The sequence below is a fragment of the Cryptomeria japonica genome, chromosome 1, assembly GCF_030272615.1.
Source record: "Cryptomeria japonica chromosome 1, Sugi_1.0, whole genome shotgun sequence".
Lineage (NCBI taxonomy): Eukaryota > Viridiplantae > Streptophyta > Pinopsida > Cupressales > Cupressaceae > Cryptomeria > Cryptomeria japonica.
In genome coordinates, this window is record NC_081405.1 from 219,466,873 (window position 1) to 219,490,308 (window position 23,436).

The following is a 23,436-nucleotide window of genomic DNA, read 5'->3' on the forward strand; positions in this document are numbered from 1 at the left end:
ATGTTCAAACTAACTACTTAGATAGCTTGCATAAGATATTTATGTCTTAGATAATTGAAAAAAATATATTATAAAAGTAAAAACAACTAATCAAAATTTATAACTAATAAACGAACTTTGAAAAACATAAAAATAATAACAAAAACCCATTTTTTTTTCTTATATCTCACTTCTTATGCTTAAATCCATAAGCTATTGTAATATTTTATGCATTATCAAAAATTTATATTTATCATTTACTGACCTCTTCAAACTACACAACACAATAGGCTTCTCTTTTTAAATATCAAACAATTTGTAACCTATGCATTGACACTCCGAATTTTTACGAGTCAAAACACTTCTTTCTGCAAAACCCATTTTACTGTCATAATAAATACCACTTCAAATTGCCCTTTATTGCGACCGAATTACAAATAGGAGTTACAGTAGATGCACATATTTGGATCGCCCCTGTAATTCAATCGAAGAGGCGATAAAATGGACATTGAATTGTTGGAATTGCAGAAGCAATTTGAGGCAGCTCAGCAAGAAAAATCAAGCGTGAGGTTATCTGAAAGAAATGTGGTCGAGCTCGTCAATAAATTACAGCTCCTCGATTTACTCGACTCTGATCTCCTTCATACAGTCTCTGGAAAAGAATATATAACTCAGGTAAAATTGTTGGTGCCCACTCTACATAATCAAGTCCTGCAAAAGTTTTTTAAATCCACATAATTAAGTCCTTCAAAATAGTTTTTCTAATACACATCCTTAAAGACTTGACAATGCTATATTTTTTATCGATACAGTTAAGTTTTCCAAGAGGTCAAATATACCAACCAAATTGCTGTAATGCACTTTGCTCTTAAATTTGAATAAATGCAATCATCTGAATCAATTTCCCTATTATTACAGTTAATAAACGATCGGTAAATTCCTCCCTCTTTTTGAGTGACCTTCTGTTGAGTAATAGGGATATCATTTTTCAAATTCATTGAGGACTTTCACTCAGTCTCATTTATTTCGGTTCACAGCACCCATAGTTGATTCTGTATTTTAATTTTACCCAATTACATTCTATTACGCCTCATGGGATTTGAAACCAGGGCTCCGTTCAAGGAATTTCCTATACATTTAGTATCCCGAGTCATCCCATTTGATAATTACCGTGTTGTTTTAAATATTCGGTAAATGCTCATCTTTAGTTGATTCCACTGAGGCAGAGCCACACATATGATTGTAGAATCATGTATTTTAATGCACATTGGTCTAATTTCTACATGGTATTTTAGGGAATTTTAAACATTTCACGTAAGATTATAAATGTTAAAATTAATGGATCAATATGAGTATAAAGTCATGATTTAAGCCATGTCACACTTCCAGATAGTTCAAGTGAATTAAATATGGAGGTCCAGGTGCCTTCTCAATTACCCAACACTGGTCTTCATTTTTCGAGGGATTCAATAGAACATATTGGTGACAATGAGTTGCCTCTCGAGTTGTCTAATATTCTCTTTTCAGTTTGGAGTCCTATTGTGAACCCTCTCTCTCTACCTCAAAGAATGGAGGAAAGCATTCCTTGTTTGAGTTTCATGGAGGCATCAGTTGTGGTGTCTAATTTGAATCCTGCAGATAATATTATAAACATGGTTGCCGACTCTATCCCATCAATTAATGAAGGCAAGTCAGCCTTCAATTTGGACCAAAACTGTCTTAATTTACATACAACTACTAGAGAACCAGAATGTGCAGTACTGGAAGAGAGTAATTCAATGTAATGTTCCCTTTTGGGATTGCCTTGAATCTTGCCCTTGTAAATATCTAAGTCTGCTAATTTTCACCCTTATTAATTCTGATATTAGATATTGATCCATTGCTTTCTTGTCTTCTTTGATCTTATGGATGGTTCCTCCAATTTCCCCTTCTCAATTGAATTAATCTCTTCATTATATCTTCATTTGTGGGGAGTCACACCTCTTCATAAGAAATGAGTCATCACTCTTCATTGCTACCCTTTGAGAATAATAAATATTTCTTCAAATTGATCTCCCTTGGATGTCCTCCTCAAATGAGACTTTCTTCTTTTTATATCCTCCAATGTGAGGGAGAGGTCACACCTCTTCATCATGTATGCCCCTTTGGCAAGAGACACACCCTTTCAACCATTAGCACCCTTTGAAAGAGTGCAACTCTTCATTATTTCTGCCTTTTGAAAGGAACACAACCTTTCACATTCAGATCCACACTTCTTATTTATATCAGATCTGCACTTCTGATTCCCCAAATTATCCCCTCAAATGAGGTTCTCTTCTCCCTTTTATATCTCATGTTTGAGGGAGTCGCAACTTTTCATTTCATGTCTTTGACCATTCATTAACTTATTTAAAATTTAATTATATTTAATTGTATTCTTTTATATTTTAATTTTAATTTTATTATAATCATTTATCTTTAAATTGTATTTCAAAGTGGGGACATTACAGCTCGCTCCACTCAAGATTGCTTGTCCTCAAGCAATGATCAATTTAACCAAATTTTCCCAATGCAAGGATTCCTAACTAACCCCTCGAGATTTTTAATCTTAAGACAAGTTCTCTCTCATCAATTGTAATCTTAAGAACTATGTTTGGTTGTTTCCTTGAGACAACAAAGGTGAAATCCTCATTCATTGAGAAGAGGATTAGAACCATGACACACATGTAAGACCTTAATTGCAATACTCTTACCTAAATAAACTCATCTTTTTAGGTCAACAAAAAAATAGAATTCACAATGATAGAAATCAGTAATCATAAATTTTCATGTAGTAGATTTGCTCAACACGGAGTATACACATAAAACACGGAGCATACACATGAAAACACGAAGTAGACACATGGATATATTTCAATACAAGCATACACATGTAGATATAGTTTACTTGGTCCACAAGAAGCAGGAACGCCCAACCAGGGCCAGATCCATCCCTTGGGCCAATCCATCTATCATTTTACCCACGAGAGGCAGGAGCATCCAACCAAGACCAAAACCATCTCTCGGAGTAACCAATTGGCAAGAGGCAAGAGCATCCAACTAGGACCAAAACCATCTCTTGGGTCAATTCACTTTATCCACAAGAGGCAGGAGCGTCCAACCAGGACCAAAACCATCTCTTGGGGTAATCAATATTCCATAATTCACAATAAGTCTCTTCCACAAATCTGCTATAAAGTCTTCCATAATCTGATCATAAGATTGTCATAGAGCATCCGCAATCTCTTCTCAAAAGTCTGTTACCAACTCTTCATATACTTCACCTTAGATCTTCATAATAGTTTCTTTTAATCTAGTGTATATATTATATACTTGATTGTCTTCTTTGCACAATACACATATGTTTAAAAATCTCTCATATTGTCTTGGCATTGTCATTTAGTTGTTGCCATATTTTTGGAGCGAGTTAATACATCCCTTCTCACTGATTAGAATGCATAAATGATTTATCCTTACCCTACAGGCTGGCAAGATCATGCTCTATACCACTTGTAATGTCCCCTTTTGGGATTGCCTTGAATCTTGCCCTTGTAAATATCAAAGTCTGCTAATTTTCACCCTTATTAATTCTGATATTAGATATTGGTTCATTGGCTTTCCTGTCTTCTTTGATCTTATGGATGGTTCCTCCAATTCCCCCTTCTCAATTGAATTAATCTCTTCTTTATATCTTCATTTGTGGGAAGTCACACCTCTTCATAAGAAATGAGTCATCACTCTTCATTGCTGCCCTTTGAGAATAATAAATTATTCTTCAAATTGATCTCCCTTGGATGTCCTCGTCAAATGAGACTTTCTCCTTTTTATATCCTCCAATGTGAGGGAGAGGTCACACCTCTTCATCATATATGCGCCTTTGGCAAGAGACACACCCTTTCCACCATCAGCGCCCTTTGAAAGAGGCAACTCTTCATTATTTCTGCCTTTTGAAAGGAACACAACCTTTCGCATTCAAATCCGCTTTTCTTATTTATATCAGATCTGCACTTCTGATTCCCCAAATTATCCCCTCAAATGAGGTTCTCTTCTCCCTTTTATATCCCATGTTTGAGAGAGTCACAACTTTTCATTTCATGTCTTTGACCATTCATTAACTTAATTAAAATTTAATTATATTTAATTGTATTCTTTTATATTTTAATTTTAGTTTTATTATTATCATTTATGATTAAATTATATTTCAAAGTGGGGACATTACATTTAAGTTCATCATGTATTTGATCGTCCTGTTCCACCCTGTTCCATGAAAGAAATGGGTTACCTCCAAGTCTCACCATTTCATCTCATAAGGAAGAAAGAAGAGGCTATGTTAGCCAGATTCCCAGTTTAAAAACTACTAGTATCAGTGATGCTTCGGAGTTGTTTCAGTCCAGGAGAACGAAAGAATTTTCTTGCTTGGCTATCATAATTGATGACTCTGAAGATGATTTCTCTGAGCATAGTTCTTTTCATGAATTTCCTAAAGGAAATAATTTTGTTAAAAGCATTGGTAACATTGCAATACTTAAAGAGGTATCGCATGATGGCAGGAAAGATCCTTTACACAAAGTAAGAATAATTATGTTCAAAACACCTCATTGGCCGGAAGTATCTTGTGCTTAGATATGAAAGAATTTTATTTACAGTGTAGGAGTGCCTCTTTGGTGAATGTACAAAGGAAAGACGAAGTAGATAATTGTGCGAATATGAGAGGGATATCTTTATCTCGTTCACATAGAAACACAAGTGAGTGTGCTAGTTGCTGAGGAATCAGCAGAGGACAAATGTAGGACGATTGAGGTTTCCTCTAGTGAAGATTGTAGTAGTGAACCACGAGGATGTGTTCTGCCCCCCCCAACCTCCGCGTTTCTGTGATGGGGACGTCTTTGAGATGCAGGGACGGGCGTCCCCCATTGTCCCACCATCGCCATAGGGACGTTTGGAGATGTTGGGGACGTCCAAATGTCTTTGGGATGTCTTGGGGACTCCTAGGAGTCTTCTCGCCGTCTCGGGGACACCTAGGAGTCTCCCATGGCTCCCACTTAGAAATTCGAACCCTAAGCAAAATGGTGGAAAATTTGTGAAGATGGCATCCTTGTCTTTAAGCCTTCTCTTCATTAGATATATACATGAAATGTAACATTTAAGTATAAGTCATATTGAAATGTGACTTATACTTTATGTTTTATTTCATGTATATATTGGTAGGATGTTTGAGAGTTGTTTCAGATCTCTACGAGTTATAATGCAAACTCTAGGTTTTAGAAGATTTAAATTTTTTTCGACTTGGTTGAATTTCAGTAATCAATAACTTCCTATCAGCATTCTCTCGCTCTCTCTATCTCGCTCTCTTTATCTCCCTTGAACTCTAGGCCTATCTCTCTACCTATCACTCTTCCTCTATCCCCTCTCTCTACCCCTTTATCTCACTCTCTTCTCTATCCCCCAAGATCTAGACCTATATCTACATCTTTCTCTCTTACCCAAACCCCTGCCATGGGTGCTACCCTCAACCTCGTTTTGGTGTTGCCCCCAAACTCCCATTAAACTATAATTCTAAGCAAGTAATAAGCCAATGATGAATCATGATCATAAATCATATTTTTCATTATAATAGAAATCTCCAGTTTGACAATTTCTTTTATCAAATTTTATTAGTGTTCCACGACCGTTGGGGACAGTGGGGGGACGACGGTTGGGGGGAGGGGGTGGTGGTGCTGATATAGTTATACATATAGTTATAGTACTTGAAAAACTAGTTGTGAAAAGATGTATAACAATATAAGAATTACATTTCCAATGAAACTATTGGAAATTAGTAAAATTATAAAATAGCAAAATTTGAAATACTAAATATGAAGGTTTCTTGAATGCTAAATAAAATTTTACAAATGAAATTGTCAAATTGGAGATTTCTATTATATCGAAAATATGAATATCTGATATCATAAAGATGATTACATGATACATCATTACAATGAGTAGCAATAGCATTACAAAAGACAAAATGCCAAAATGTCAAAACTCAAAATGTAGTGAAGGGAGGCCTCTAATCATCTACAAACTCCTCATCACTGGAACTGGTGGACACCTCACGGTCAAGATCCCTCAAGCTAACACCAATCAGCCTTGCATTTGAAGTGGTAGGATCGTCATCAACTTGTGATGGCTCCTTTGAGTCTACATCTCATTGTGTCGTTGGACTCTCTTTGTACACAAGTGTCGTGCAGTCGATGAGATGCAAAGCACTATGTACAGCCACAAGATTCTCTACTCTCTTAGAGGCAAGTTTGTTCCTCTTAAGAGAGTGAATGAAGCTATATGTAGACTAGTTCCTCTCAGCAGCTGAAGAACTAGAAACCTGGGATAGCATACATATAGCTAGAGTGGTAGTCAAAGATTTCTGACCATGACAATTCCATCACAAAAGTGGGTCCTCCTGTGCCATAGTTTCTATATCCATCTTTGTTGTGTCTGAATAACCCTTAAGAGTGGCAAACTTTTGTCCACTTAGTGCGAATTATGTCGGCATTTCTAGCATCATACATCTTCTCTATGCACCTAAAGAACCTCGCCTTCATCTCATCATCTTGAATTGGTGTAACTCTACCCGGCCTAGCCTTGTACCACTTAGGATTCAAGGCATATGCAGCCATATGCAAGGGAGTGTTGAGCTTGTCCCATCTGCACTGAATGATTGGCCGAATTTGCTCATTGTAGTATGCTAAAGTGGGGTCCTTCACTCGCACAACAACACTCATCTGGTCAAGCATAGAATCAATGCATTCATATAACTCGCCAAGGTTAGGTGCATCCCCATCCCCATATTTGATAACCTGGAAAACTAGAGCAATGATGGAGACTATGTATTTTGCATCAGTCCAAAACACATTACTTTTCACTATCTCCTTCACCCTTCTCCCCTACTTTGTCTTGGCCTCAGCCCACCTATTCCACTTTGTTGTCATAACCATGAGTTGCAATGCCTCTTGCAACTCAATCATTCTCTCCAAGAGAATGAAATAGGATGCATATTTGTTCTCAACTGGTTACAAGAACTCCTTCGAGAAGGTCTTGAAGAGTGCATGCGAAGTGTGGTGGTTGCAGATAAACATCTGCACATCTCTCGCATCGCCGACCACTCCTTAATCCAGTCAATCTTCCCCATGTCCTTGAGTGCATTGTTCTTGGCATGCACACAACATGGAGTCCACCAAATATGTCTATAGGCTGCCTCAATAAGTTACCCTGCTGCTCTACACACATGGGCTGTATCTGTTACTACTTGGACCACATTTTGTGGCCCAACCTCTTCAATAGCCTCCCTGAGGACATCAAACTGAAAATCAGCATCTTTGCGATGCCCTGTACAGTCAATTGCTTTGAGAAAGTATGGGCCCTCTGCACATGTGACCATGATGTTGATGAGTGGACGATGGCTAATGTCCGTCCACCCATCCATAACTATGCTGTATCCAGAGGCCACCCATTGGGATAGCTCGTTGTGACAAATTATGACAAAATGGCATATGACAAAGAAAGACAGTAAGGGCATTGTCAAACAACCAAGAAAGGACAGTCATACACTGTATGACAATCTATGGACAGACTACAGGGTAGGCCAAAGCTGACATCAAGAATTCATGACTTTATTCCTAAGTGAAAACTATACGAGGTTGCTTTAAATGGCAGCTCATATGAAGTGACATTCCATAGATGACAAGGGTTAGTGATAGTTATCACAACTAAAAGTAATGACAAATGAAAGGCCATCCATTACATGAGCAATCAATTAAGGCATGAAAGGGAAAACTTAATTCATTCTATGAGAATGCACAAAGAAGGAAAGAATAGAGATTAGTCTGTGGAATATTCTTTAGGATTGTCAAACGGCATGAATAGAGACTGCACAGAGGTAAAATAGGACAGCTAAAAGAGGTTGTTGAAAGTGAGGTGAGGTTTAAGGAAGATTCATTTTGTAGGCCATCAAAGAGACATAACTCACCTTAAACTCATGACCTACAAACGTGCAATCATGATAATGAAGGGATAAAGGTCAATAAAGAGCAGTCAGGCAATAATTATCAACCATGAACACCTGTACAGGTAGTTCCCATCACCCTGTAAGAATTTGGATGACAAAGCAACTATTGGAGCTTTTCTTGGAGTAGTTACAGGCTTTTAGGATGCACATTTCAATCAACCCCTATCCCAACACCACCTCTCAAGCTTTTGTGCAGTCAAAGAAAGAGAGGCAGTTCTCATCGCCAAGATAATGTTAAACCAGTGAGCATGAAAGAAGGAATAATTATTTGTTGTCTATAGTGCAGGTGCTATTTTCCCTCCAACTTGGGATAGAGAAATAGTATGCCTAGTTTCTTTTTCACTTAGTTCATACAATCTGTGGCTTAGCGTTGTAACTCAAAAAGTTCTTTCTAGCAGAGATCCTGTTTTGTAACTCAAAAACCAGTCATTTGATGACTGAAACAGCAATGTAGTTTTCATCATTTTTAAGCATTTCAAAGCTTTTTTTGGCCTTGTATGTGCTGCCACGACACCTTCCAATCACTGAAATTGAGCATTTTTGGCCTTTAACAGCTAGTTCCATTGTGTGTAAATTGGTAATTGATGTTATTTCTGTTATTTCATTTTATGAATCCTCAAATAAATGTCTTGTCTCGGGCATGTTTGAACATAAAAGACATATTTTGTGTTAACATGTAGACAGCTTCTATTTGTGAAGAACACTTCATTTCCTTCCTTTTAGGACTGTCAAAACTTAACCTTTCTATGAAACACTAATATATGAGTATGCTAAAGCTTGAATTGTGCATGAACAGCTGAATCATTGAATATTTGTGTGTCTAACACAGTAGTATGGGTCATAAAAACACATGGTGCATCACCTCTTAGTTTTAGGTTTCATTTTAAGAAGTCTTTCTCCCTTTCCCAATAAAAAGATAGTATTATAGGTGACAGCTCCAAGGGAACCAACCCTCTCCGGAGATTAACTCCAATCTATGGGCAACCCCAGGCCCCGGAGTGTTTCCATGTTTCACTAGATTGCTGGGTTAGATACTTAGCAAGGGTGCAATCTTAGTGACAACACCAACATCACCATTTCCAGCCATTATACTCCACCACTTGCAGTTATACAAATATATTTAGTTGTTGGATTGAGTGATTTTCAATTTGTTGCTGTAGTTGGAATATTTCCAGTCATTATATGGGTGTTTCCAGCCTCTATGTTGCTGATTTTTGCAAGGAAATTCCATTATTGCAGCTGTTGTACCATTTTAATATTGCTGATTTTCAGGTTTTTGATTTTGGAATGCTGTTACAAGTCATTAGCTACCAGTCTGCAAAATTGTGGATAATTTTTCATGCATCATGCTGTTTGTGAAGCGTTTAAGTCAATAGAACTGCAAAAAACAATGGACCCAACTACTGCACTGCTGTTCTAGATGAGGTTTGGAATAATTTTTGGCTGTTGCAACTTAGTTCCAGCTTGTATGCAAGCTGATTGGTTCAAATTTGTGAGGGTTACAGCCTGCAGAACAGTGGTAAGGCCCCTTATAACTTGAGGGAGCAACATCATCATGAGATCAGACTGGTGTAGCAAAAACATGGTGGCAAATTCATAGGTCAGCCTTTTGTCTTGTGGGAGTTTGTGGATATTTTCATTCCTCTTCATGTCAAAAAGGAGTGTATGGAGAATTGGAAGCCTTCACTGCTTGATCCAAGTCAAAGGTGGAAAAGTATAATCGTGCATCTCATCACAAATCTCTCAAAGGAGTTCTTCCACATAACAAAAATGAAATCCAGATGCTATAACATGATTCATAGTGTTGGCATGATGGTATTTAAGCATCCAAGTATGCTTGGTGTTTTTTGGCAGAAGTTATTTCATTTGACAGGTATAGGAACTAGACTCCTTAGGCATTACAACATGATACATCATCTAGGTTTGCAAATTGCTTGTGGGCAAGCAATTTTGGGCAGAGTGGATTGTCATGTCCTCTTTTTCAGGTTAAATTAAATTAATAATATTATTTAAGTTGGGCCCAACATAATCTAGTTTTATGGGCAACTTAATAATATTATTATCATTAAAATAAAAAGAGTTTTTTAAACACTAGTATTAAAATAAAAGTACTTTTAAATATTTAAATAAAAAAATAAAATTGAAAATTAAAACTATTTTTAAATGCTTGGAGGGAAATTTCAGATCCAAGGGCCCAATTTGAAAAGGTACATCAAGGAGGTGTATATCTTCATTTGGGATTATTCAAGCTATCATTTGCATATTACTTTAAGATTTGAGAAATTGTTCTCTCTAGGGCATCCAAGGAAGATAACTCTTGGTGTGTTCAAATTCTAAAGGATTCAAACTCTTTGGAATTCATCATGTTGGGTCAAGGATGACAACACTCGTTTCACATTTTTGGTGATTCCATCCATGGATTTCAATTGTGTCAACTTGTTGAGGATTTGAAGATATTTTACAATTTGCTACAATGCCGTGATAGTAGTGCTATTGTGTTTGTTGCTGATTATTGGAGATTTCATGTGAGATTCCAGCAATAGGGCAGTTTGGGTTCGCAAGCAAATTTCATTATTTTGTTACCATATCATATTTGAAGACTTTTATATTGATTTTCAAAATTTTGGAGTCATTGTGTAGCAAAAGATTCTGGATCTGAATTATACAGGTCTATGACAGTCAACCCTAGCTAAGCACCACCATACGGAGGATACATTTGTCAATATATTGCTGTTTAAACCCTATTTCCAGCAGATAAGCATCATTTCCAGACTGATTACAGTATTTTCTAGCATTGTACAGCCAGCCATACATCTCCAAATAGTAGTCACACCAGTCACCAACCTCTAATTTCCATTTACAAACATTGCAAGGTCTGATTTAAATCTATCTTGCATCTTTTCAGCCGGGTACAACATTCTGTGAGTGCAAAAATATCATATGAATTCCAATTTATACTTTCTAACATCTTCATTCATTGTTTTCAGTAGCTACACTGTTCAAATAAATCATATTGGAAGATTTTTGGCTGCCTGAAATATACCACCCCAATCTGCTGTTGCAAGAATCTGATTGTTTTTGGAAAGTTTTGTTTTTATTGTTTTTCTGATTTTTTTGAGTTTTCAATGATTTTTCTGATTTATTTGTGTTTTGATGTTTTTTGCTTGAGATTGCAGATGATATGAAATGCAAATAAAAGAAAATAACTGCTGGAAATAAGAGGAACGAGAAATCAATACAACAAATTACCAAATGATGAATTCTTATGGCAAAAGGCTGATTACATACCCATGGCAGCATATATAGTTCTGATTTTTGAGTCTGATCTGCAATTTAGAGCTGCAGTTCTGATTTTTAAAGTCTGATTTGAATTTTAGAGATGACATATAACCTGATCTGCTTCTTTTAACAACTTCAAACCCTAACGCCCAGCTGAAAATTCTGTAGTTTGTCCAAACAATGGTACGGTTGGCTATGGGTAAGCAAGGGGTGACTGAAAATGAAGATAATAAGCCCTGATTTGCTCCTTGGACTGAATTTTTGATGAAGAAACCCTTGCTCTAACAGCTGATGCAATCTGATTTGGTTTCCTTCCAATGTTACTACTGATTTTTATAAACAAATCAGCCCTTGGGAGTTATTGCACTCCTGTAGGCCTTCAAAACTGTGAAGGTTTTCATCTCCACAATCTGTAAAACTGAATCCCTGTTCTCCAGAGCTCCAGTCTGCAATTTCCTCTTGTAAAAATGGCTGCTTAGATACCCAAAATGCTGCCCATAATGTTCTTTTATTCACTCTAACCCTAATCATTGCTTTTAGGGTTTCCTTTTTATTTCTTACAAAGTGTATACTTTGATTTTTATTTATATTATTCTCTCCCTAGTAAGTTCGAACTTCTCAAGGGTCCACCCATCATGACATAAAGGCCCCTTTTTGAAAACAACTCGTGCCTACTAGGCACACACTCCAGGGGGGGGTCACTTATTAATTTTTTTTATGCAAATAAAAATATTAAAATTGAGACTTTAATATTTTGAATTTCTTATTCTGAACTCATTATTTGGTCCCCAAACTGAAAACTGAAGCTGCCACTGATACCAGGGTGAAGTCTGGTCGGAGTAGAGGAATTGGCAGTTACCTCCTAAAAAATAGGGATTCCCCTAATAAATAAGAAACTCACTCTGATCACTGTGAATCACTCATAAGGCCCCTTGCTATGCTCCACATGCCTCCAAGTGTTCAACTGGTCAACTGACAGTCTCCTCCTAAAAAATAGGAGACTAACCCTGGACCCTTGAAATGCCTCCCAAAGCTCCTCAAAGGGTCACAAGACCTCTAACTGGGTTCCCTATCCATTGTGTCAGCCTACGGGTTCCCGATAATAGGCTAACCCCTGCTAGAAGCATCCGACCTTAGGAAGGGGACATTACAGTCCACCCTCCCCGAGATTGCTTGTCCTCAAGCAACCTCAACTCCGAGTGCTGCAGGATCTGCTCACTCTCCCATGTAGCATCCTCCATTGGCAGATCCTTCCACTTCACCAAATACTCCTTGATAACCCTCCTCAATCTCCTCTCTCAAGTATCAATTATGGCTTCGGGGACAAGAATCAGTTTCCCCTTCTCATCAAGGGGTGGTAACACTGTAGAAGGAATCACATTATGCCCAATCGCCTTCTTGAGGCGAGACACATGGAAGACATTATGTACTCGATTGTCTGCAGGTAACTTTAACTCATAAGCCACCTCTCCAATATGTTTGATGATCCTGAATAGTCCATAATAATGCGGCTTAAGTTTATCTGCTCCGCTCTTCTTGAGAGTGGACTGTCGGTAACGCTGCAACATAAGGTATACCATATCATCGACCTCAAATGAACGTTCAAACCTGTCCTGATCAACATATTGTTTTTGCTGATTTTGTGCATTCTAAATGTTTTCCCTCAAGGAACTCATAATATCCTAGTTGTCTTGCAACAAGTCCTTGGCGCTAGGTACTCAACTGTCTCCAAGTAGCAAATCTAGGAAGTTAGGCGCATCATATCCATATAGCACCATAGATGGAGAAATCTAGATGGACATGTGGTAGGTCGTATTATAGCAATACTCACACAAATAGAGCCACCTAACCCATGCCTTTTGCTGCCTTGATATATAATTTCGAAGGTTTCCCTCCACCCACTTATTGACAATTTGTGTCTGTCCATCAGTTTGGGGGTGGTAATTGGTGCTCGGGGTGAGCTCGGTGCCACTGAGTCTAAACAACTACTGCCAAAAGTGACTCATGAACCTGCTGTCCCTGTCACTCACAATACTCCTCGTCCTTGTCACTCACAATACTCCTTGGCAACCCATGAAGTTTGAATACCTCCCTAAAGAACAACTCAGCTACCTGCATTGTTGTAAATGTAGTGGTGATCAGGAAAAAATGTGCAAACTTCGTCAGTCTGTCCACCACAACACAAATGCAATCTTTCCCTTGGGCTTTGGGTAAGCTCGTGATAAAATCCATCGAGATGCACTCCTACTTCCTACTAGGAATGGTAGGGGCTGCTATAAACGTGCCAGGAAAGTGTGCTCATGCTTATTCTGCTGATAGTTAGGACACTCATGAACATACCTAAAAACCTTTAACTTGAGCTCCTTCCAAGTAAATCTCTCTTGTATCTGGTGATACGTCTTGAAGTACCCTGTGTGTCCTACCATTGGTGCATCATGGAAGGCTCTCAATACCTGCCCCTTCATCTTTGAACCTAGGACTAAGAAAATCCTGCCTTTGTGAATGATGAGATCATTTACAACTGTATATTTGTCATCCCGTACTGTCCCGTCAATGACACCAGTAGCCCATGTGTCCTTAGCATACTCAATAGAGATTAACCCTTGCGAATCATGTGTAATCTCCCCAATAGAGCACAAATGGGGTCTCTTGGATGGTCATCAACAACAAATTTCTTCTTGCCCTTCTATGCAATGCCAAAATCGTAAACCTGGAGCTTACTTACCCATTCTGCTGTCGGTCATTGAGGTCCCGTTGACTGAGGAAATGTTTTAGGTTGTTATGGTTCGTCTTAACCACAAATTTACTCCCTACCAAGAATTGCATGAACTTAGCCAATGCATGCATAATGGCTAACATCTCCTTTTCATATATGCTATAACTATTCTTTGGCCCCCTCAATTTTCGACTGTGCTTGTTCTGCATCAACATCGCACCAATTCTCTGTCTTGATGCATCACACTATAACTCAAACGGCTGAGAGAAATTTGGTAATGCAAGGATTGGACACAAGCTCATCAACTGCTTAAATTGATCAAAACACTGCTGTGTGTTGGCGGCATTATTGTACACGGGCATAATATTAGTTAATTATGTGTAATTGTTTTGGTTAGTTGGCAACCGAGGGGTGGAAGTTGCGGTGCGACGGTTGGCGCTTGCACCCCCTCGGTACCCTTTTATACTCCGGAATGTAACTTGTAAAAGACACTTATGATGAATAGAACATCTATTACACTTGTCTGATATTTACGGCATTATTCTGCGTTATGTCCTTTATGTCTTAAGTTATTCACCCGAGAGGGCAAACATTTGGCGCCGTTGCCTAGACGAACTCGGGAAAGGAAGACACGGATGGCGCACAGACACAATGGGCCTACCTGTTGGTGAGGTGAACCCGGAGGCCGATGACGCGCAGACAGAACTGTACACAGGAGAAGACACGGCAACACGAGAATTCTCGATTTTGCTCCAGGTGGCCATTCAGACATACATTCGACGAGAAGCAGCGGAGGCAGAAATCCCACCAAGTGCCGTGTGGACAGCGCTGGAGGTTAGCCTGGCAGTAAACCGGTTGATGAACCACCTCCCCCGGTTGCTTGCACAGGCATCGCTGGCACAACAGGCCCGCCTGGAGGAGATTGCCCAGGAAGAGCGACGACAACAAATCCTGCAACGATACGAAGAGAACAACCGACAGGACACGGAAAGAGATGGCGACAGGCCAGGAGGGAATTGAAATGTGAACTTCTTATTTTCAAATAAAAGTGTCATTGACATGAGTTGTACTTGAGCAGATGAATTAATAAAGACATGTTTTGATTTAAAGAATTGAGAGTTAAGGAGATGTGTTACAATTAATGCCAAACTTGTTGAATAAAGATAGAAATAGAAAACCAGAAACGAACGAGTGGGAGGCCGCGCAGAGGGCTCTGATTCTGGAGCAGCAAGTAGAACGTAGACGAAGGCTGAGGCAACTTGCCGAAGGATGACCTGCTGAAGGGGGGCCCGAGGGGAACCAAGGAGGTGTCACGGAAGGTGCAGAGGCCGACGGAAATTTCTACCTGTCGCCAGATCATCGTAGGATGCGGAGCCACGAAGAATTTCTAGAAGAAACAAGGTTAAGGCGAAATCTGGTCGAGGAGACGCGGGATCAGTTTAGGAACTTATCCCTCACACCACGGAGTGAAGATCACCGACGGGAGGCAGGAGTAGGAGCGTGTCCGAATGAAGGGGAGGGCAACAGTACGGGTGTAGGTGCCACACGTGACAGGCAAAACACCGTACCTCCAGGACACACCACCAACACTACCGGAGGTAGCAACGCAGGGCCACAGACACAACCACAGACACAGACACAACCGCCTCCAGGAAGACGACCAGGGATGGCGAGCAAACAAAAGTTACCAAAGTTCATAGGGGACGGCAAGGAAGACCCCTTACGGCACTGCCGTACATGTGAGACCATTTGGTTTGCCAACGGAGTAACAGACCATGATGACTGGGTACAACAGTTCCCAGCCACGTTACGAGGAGTCGCCATAGATTGGTACTCCGATATAGATAAGCAAAAAGTGGCCACATGGGCTACCCTACAGAAGGAATTCACGGAGGAGTTCCGGTTGCTTCGTGATGACAACGAAATTGTGACAGAGATATATAGTACCAAGCAAGGTACTAAGGAGACAGTACGGGCATACAGTCGGAGGCTGAAAGAACTCTTGGGTAAAATGGAGAGCCAGCCGGCTGAGGGTTTAAAAAAACGATGGTTCGTGGAAGGATTGAAATTCTCCCTACGGAAAAAAATGAAGATTGTACCTCCGACATCATATGACGACGCCTATAACAGGGCAATGGATCTGGAAAGCAAGTACAAAACATCAAGAAAGAAGAAAAGTAATAGATATTCATCTGACGATGACGAAGATTCTGACGGAGAGAGCAGTAGCAGTAGCGGATCAGGTAAAAAGGTACACGCGCTCCAGAAGGACATGGAATGAATGCTGAGAGAATTCAAGGCCATGAAAGGGAGTACAAGTAAGATGGAAGAAACTGAAGTATGGTGTACAGACTGCAGGAGTGATGGACACACAAAGGGTACTTGCCCGAAGAAGGCATTCTGTGAGATTTGCCAAATGATGGGACACTCCACCAAGGAGTGCCCATACAATATGAAAACCCGAAGCCCGAACCAGGTGTTGTTCACAGAGCAGGCCACAACATCTGCACCAGCGGGTACGGGCCAGCAGACTAACACAACGGCATCATCTGGAGGATACCGAGATAATAGACGCGGCGGCGGCGGAAGAAACAATAACAATAACAACAACAAAAACCGGATCCAGTACGATGCCAAGGGACGGCCGATGATTCAGTGTAGGGCCTGCAATCAGTGGGGACACTTCGCCCGCGATTGCACGAAGGAAGCCAACACTCAGCACCTTTGCCGATTGTGCGGGCTAAGATGGAAGAAACTGAAGTATGGTGTACAGACTGCAGGAGTGATGGACACACAAAGGGTACTTGCCCGAAGAAGGCATTCTGTGAGATTTGCCAAATGATGGGACACTCCACCAAGGAGTGCCCATACAATATGAAAACCCGAAGCCCGAACCAGGTGTTGTTCACAGAGCAGGCCACAACATCTGCACCAGCGGGTACGGGCCAGCAGACTAACACAACGGCATCATCTGGAGGATACCGAGATAATAGACGCGGCGGCGGCGGAAGAAACAATAACAATAACAACAGCAAAAACCGGATCCAGTACGATGCCAAGGGACGGCCGATGATTCAGTGTAGGGCCTGCAATCAGTGGGGACACTTCGCCCGCGATTGCACGAAGGAAGCCAACACTCAGCACCTTTGCCGATGGTGCGGGCCAGGCGACCATGAGGACGCAAATTGCGCGAAGCCTGGCGTACACCTTCTAAACATAGAACCTACGAAGGCAGAAGTATTGGCAATCACAAGGGCACAGGCTAAAAAGATTGCCTACCCAAATCCCCACATGGAGACCGAGAGAGTGCGGGAGGCCAGAGACGAGATCACGAAGGAGATGGCCGCACAAGGACAAAACAGTCACCAGATAGCGAGTCCACCACGGATGAAGGGAGGAGGAAATCTTACGGCAGATCTTGCAAGTAGAGGTATCGGTGAAAATTCAAGACCTCCTGGAGAGTATGCCGCAGCTAAAAACGGCTATTTTAAACTCTATACCCCCACAAGTAACAACGGAGGAGGTCGTGCGCCCTACAACCAACTCCGCGTTTAGGGAGGTCACGAACCCCGCGGTCGACCCCATGTTGTTGGTAGTCAACAGCGGACGCCACCCAGCGGTGGTAGAAATGGGTATACTAGGGACCACCCTAACAGACACGATTGTGGACGGAGGGTCAGGAGTAAATGTACTCCCAGAAGCGACATGGAAAAAGTTGGGAAAGCCTACGTTGTGGTCCCCTACGTTCAACCTACTAGGGGCAGACCAACATGGGATTAAACCCATTGGTACCCTCATGGGCCAGCAGGTGATGGTCGGCACGCAGCCATTCGTGTTGGACTTTGTGGTAATCCCCTTAAAACAGAAAGGATATGACGCCATCCTGGGGCGGGGGTGGCTCATTGCAGCCAAGGCGAACCATAACTGGAAGCGGAATACCCTTTCTTTGGAAAACGTCGGGAGGAAGTACGTAATCGATCTCCGTACGCAGATGGTGAGCGAGGAGTTAGCCTCTTCCTCCGACTCGGAGTCCGAGGGACACCAGTTAGCGGAGGGCGGAAATAGATGCCGCATGGAGCCTAGTGATGAAGGGGTATTAGAACTGGAGGCATGCTCAGGGGACGACGGGGACTCCTTGAATGGCCTCTTCCATTGGCAAATGGGAGATTATGAACTATTTACACCATCGTGCAACGTATTGAGCATCGAAGAAGAACCAGAGATATTTCCCCCAGAATATGGCGAGTATAAGGAAGGGGAGGCAGCAGTGAATGAGGCGCCGGCACACCAATTTCCAGAAGGGGAGCCTATTAAGTATCAGGAAGCCACGTTAAAGGAAATGAATCTCGGGGAGACAAGTGACCCCAAGATCATCCTGGTCGGAGATGATTGGAATCCAGTGTTGAAGGCCACAGCCTTCAAAATTTTCCTGGAATACAAGGATGTCTTTGCATGGACATACAAGGACTTGAAGGGCGTGCCCCCAGAGTTATGTGTGCATCGAATAACGTTGGTACCAGGAGCCCAGCCAGTGAGGAAGCGGCCGTACCGAATGAACAAAAATTATGCTGTACGAGTGAACGATGAAATTGAGCGGATGTTGGAAGCGGGCATAATCTTCAGAGTGCAGACAAGCGAATGGGTGTCCCCCATTGTGATTTCCCTCAAGAAAGAGGCCAATCAGATCCGGATCTGTGTAGATTTCCGATGCCTAAACGCTGTCACCGTTAAAGACCCGTTTCCCATACCCTTCACAGACAGCATCTTGGAGGAAGTAGCTGGGCACGAAATCTATTCCTTCATGGATGGGTTCTCTGGTTACAACCAGATATCCATCGCGAAGGAAGATAAGCTGAAAACAACCTTCGTGGTGGAGGATGGTGTGTACGCATACAACCGAATGCCCTTCGGTCTATGCAATGCGCCTGCCACCTTTCAGCGCATCATCCTGCACATCTTCGAAAGGATGTCGGTGGGGAACTTCAAAGCATTCCTGGATGATTGGTCTATTTACAGTGAACAGGACATCCACTTAAAAACTCTGGGAGAGTGCTTAGAAAGGTGTCGGAGGGCACGATTGGCCCTCAACCCGAAGAAATGTAGATTCATGGTACTACAGGGGAGATTGCTGGGACACATTGTGTGTAAAGAAGGATTGAAAATGGACCCGGACAAGATTCGGGTAATAGTAGAAATGGAGCCTCCGACGGACGTCACGGGGATAAAGTCCTTCCTTGGTCATGTGGGGTACTAAAGGAGGTTTATCAAGAACTTCGCGGAGGTGTCCCACCCGTTGGATCAATTGACAAGGAAAGGGGAACCATACAGTTGGGCAGAGCCACAGAGCAAGGCCTTCGAAGAGCTGAAGACAAGGTTGATGGCAGCGCCCATACTGGCATACCCAAACTGGGATAAGGAATTCCACGTTCACGTAGATGCCTCAAACTATGCTATCGGGCCTACATTAGCCCAAGTAGGCGGACACGGGCTGGACCACCCCATTTATTTTGCTAGCAGATTGCTCTCGAAGGCGGAGAAAAACTATAGTACCACAGAACGTGAAGCACTCGGCATGGTCTATGCAGTACAGAAATTCCGTCATTACCTCCTGGCCACACCATTCACATTTTACGTAGACCACCTGGCACTCATGTATTTAGTAAACAAGCCCATTATCTAGGGGAGGATAAGTCGTTGGCTATTGCTACTATAGGAGTTCACATTTTTAATTGTGGTGAGACCAGGGCGAAGCCATGTCATAGCTGACCAGCTGTCGCGGATTAAGTCGGGGGAACCTCCAGAGGGAGTAAATGATGATTTCCCGGATGCACACTTGTTCCAAATAGCCGTGCTCCCTTCGTGGTACAAGACGATTGGAGAGTACCTATCGACGTCCCGATTTCCGGAGGGTATGCCTCCAAGGGAACGAAGAAAACTCGCATTAAGGAGCAGGACCTTTTCGCTCATCAACGGGTTACTTTACAAGATGGGGCCGGACCAGATATTAAGGCGTTGTGTCATGGAGGAAGAAGTCTCAAGTGTACTAAGGGAGGCACACGAAGGGCCCGCAGGTGGACACATGGGTCCAGACACCACAGCCCGAAAGGTGCTTCTCGCAGGACTATGGTGGCCAACGGTATATCACGACGCTAGGGAGTGGGTCGTGCGGTGTGACACTTGCCAGCGAGCGGGCAAACCTCTGAAGCGGGACTTCATGCCCCTCAACCCGTCGCATGCACAAGAACTTTTTGAGCGATGGGGACTCGACTTTGTAGGTCCTCTTAAGGCCAGCCGCACACGACGGTGCCGATACATTATAGTTGCGACAGAATACTTGACCAAGTGGGTGGAGGCAAGGGCCCTCCAGGATAATTCGGCAGTAAGCACAGCGAAGTTTATATATGAACAAATCATTACAAGATATGGTATACCTATTCAGTTGACCAGTGACCGGGGAGGACACTTCGTGAACCATGTCATACACCGGTTGACATCAGACTTCAAGATTTTTCACTCATTCTCAAGTCCGTACTACCCACGTGCCAATGGCCAGGCGGAGGCCACAAATAAAATAATAATGTCGGTGATATATAAGTCTTGCGGAGTGGAGAAGGATGACTGGGAGGAGCGCCTGCCGTCAGTACTTTGGGCATACCGAACGACCTACAAAGTAACTACTGGACAGACTCCTTTCCAGCTGATGTATGGACAAGAAGCCGTGGTGCCAGTTGAATTCATGGTACCAAGTCTGCGGATTGCCATCGATAATCGCCTTGGCGACATGGAAAGCCTGAGGGAGAGGCTGTACGCGTTGAACAAATTGGACGAGCGAAGGATGATGGCTCAGTGGGCGACAGAAACAGCCTAGCAAAGACGGAAGGTGTGGCACGACAAGCACCTCCGGCGAATGAATTTTACTCCCGGACAGCTGGTGTTAAAATTCAGCGGGAGGAACGAAATTAAACCGGGGAAATTCAAAGTCCGATGGTTAGGGCCCTTCCGGATACGTGAGGTCAACACGAACGGGGCGATAAAGTTATGGACGTTGGATGGGAAGGAGATACCAGACGTAGTCAACGGGTCAAAACTGAAAATCTATCACGAACGGAGGGAACCGGGAACCCCCAGTCAGTCAGCCGCTCCTAAAAATTAGAAAATTTGAAAAAAAAGTATATATAAAAGAAAAATTCGAAAAAAATATATATATAAAAAAGAAAATTGAAAAAAATATATATATGGAAAAAAAGAAAGAAACCAAAAAAAAAAAAAAAGAAAGTGACCACCGTACGGTGGACACCGCAGGTGGCACCACCGACGGTGGGACCACCGTGCGGTGGAAGCCACGCAAACATAAAAGGCCACGCCGAAGGGAAAGGGAAGAGACATCGCCGAAGGGAAAGGGAGGAGACACCACGCGCACCGGACGAAGGAGACAGCCCGCGCAGCGCACGAAAAAGAATATAAACGCCGCACAAGCTATAAACCGAACGAAGGAAACAAGACACCGCCGAGGATAGAAGAAACAAGGACGCCAGACACCGCCGAAAGGAAACAAGGAGACACTGCCGAAGGGAACCAAGGTAGCCACCGAAGGCTGCGAGAAGCATAAAGCGTCGCATGATTGAAACGCCGCACACCGAGGGAGACACCACGCCGAAGGGAGAAGGAAAGAAGACGCTGGCCAACAAAGAAAATGGGAGGAGCGGCGTCGCCTAGCGGACAGTACAAGTGTCGTGCGTTTTTTTTTGGAGGTAGTTACCACCGCACGGCCACACCAAGTCCGCACAATTCCACGCAGCCATAGCAAGGGTTATGCGTAGCAGCCACAAAGGGAAGAATAAGAGCCACAGGTAGACCAGCCGCACGGCGGCAGCCAAAAAGAGAGGGCCGTTACGAAGGGTGGATTTTTTCTAAACAAATCAGTTACGGGGAGATCAATGGATTCAGCCGGGAAGAGGAGTTGGAAGAAACAGCTGCACGCTTCTTCCAGTAGCAGCCAGAAGAATAGAGGTAGCAATATCAGGATTTTAGCTTCAGGAGTGCGTGTTGCAGGCGGCACCATGGACGTTAGCGCTCGGCAAAAACAAAAACAGAAAACATCACAGGTTGCCGCAAGTGCGAAAAACACAGTGACGCCACAGAATATTACTTTCGAGGGCCTGAATGGATTGGAATGCCGCAAATGGTGGTAGGATACCCTCGATAATGACCTGGTAAAGCAAAACCTCCGGAAGGCATAGGTAGAGTGGGCTATCCGGATGCCTGTGTTCCCTATCCGGGAGTACGAGGGTGCCCTACGCTTCATGGTGGACACCTTCGATAGACATACATGCACCAACACATTTGAATACCTCCGGAGGGATGTCACTATATCCTTCAAAGCGAGGGATTTCACGAGGGTATTCGGCATTCCGGGCAGCCAGGGCAAGAAAATAGACCTGAAGGCCAAGAAGATGACACAGGAGGAGAAGGAGCGGTGGATTAAATTAGTCTCCCGGAATTTGACCACAGCGGAGTTGGACAGTGTGGCTAGAGCCACGAAGAGTCGGGGAATCCGCAAGACTTTTGTTGCGGAGGGCCACTGGAGGTGCATCATGGATGTTATCAAGAGCAGATTGACAGGGTCGGGTAGGGCGTCGGACATTGCCCTCCCTTAGATTATGTTGATGAATGGGTTGATGAATGGCATCGTGTATGACTGGGCAGCGTTACTGGCAGAGCGTATGTATGAGTTTTTGACGCTCCAGCATCGCACATTCTACATGCCTCATTATGCTATAGGGTTATTCCTGGAGGCCACGCGGGAAGTAGTGCCAGAGGATGAGTTGGAGGTACGGCCGCAGGGACCGTTGGCAGCGGGAGAGCCTCCAATCATGTATTGGAGGCACTTGGACATTGGGCACTCTTCCGCGAAGCGGAAACGGGCGGTGGATACGGCCTCGGCCTCAGGGGAGCCTGACAGCGGGAGGGAGTCCAGCAGCACGGAGGATTCGGAGGAGGAAGATGAGGAGGACGATAGCAGTCAGGCAACGGAGGAGCCTGTATGCGTCCGGTTTGCCCCACCTCTGTTACCGATGGGCACGACTGTGCCAGCATTTGGAGTAGGCAGCACTTGTATTCCGGCCTTCAGGCAGAGCCATATGCCTGTTACATTGGGTCCCCTCCAGCACGAGCAATAGGGAGCACCGTCGGGCCCAGCCACAGTGGCACTTACTGAGGACATGGCAGAGTCAGGGACCGAGGAGTCACCGCACCGGGTAGTGGTCGAGCAGGGGCCGACGGAGGTGGAGGCTACCGAGTCTCACGTGCGGTTGGAGGTCGTGGGTGGTGACGCCGTGGTGACTGTTTCTGCTTCGTTGTTGGAGGAGCCGACCACAACGACCCATCCCCCAGTCACAGA

At 43.0% G+C, this 23,436-nt stretch overlaps 1 protein-coding gene across 3 annotated transcripts in view; it reads left to right on the top strand.

Moving 5' to 3' along the window:
- Positions 1–304: 304 nt before the first annotated feature.
- Positions 305–23,436, top strand: part of LOC131042897 (E3 UFM1-protein ligase 1 homolog) — a 251,377-nt gene continuing 228,245 nt past the window's right edge. For 2 of the 3 annotated variants that reach the window (XR_009105331.2, XM_057976225.2), the window contains exon 1: positions 306–654. Coding sequence is in view for 2 of the 3 variants with exons in the window: in XM_057976225.2 (XP_057832208.2) it covers positions 481–654 (174 nt within the window). In the remaining variant the exon portion in view is untranslated. Of the gene's footprint in view, positions 655–23,436 lie in introns of all 3 variants that reach the window. The other variant, XM_057976226.2, reaches the window with a different exon arrangement.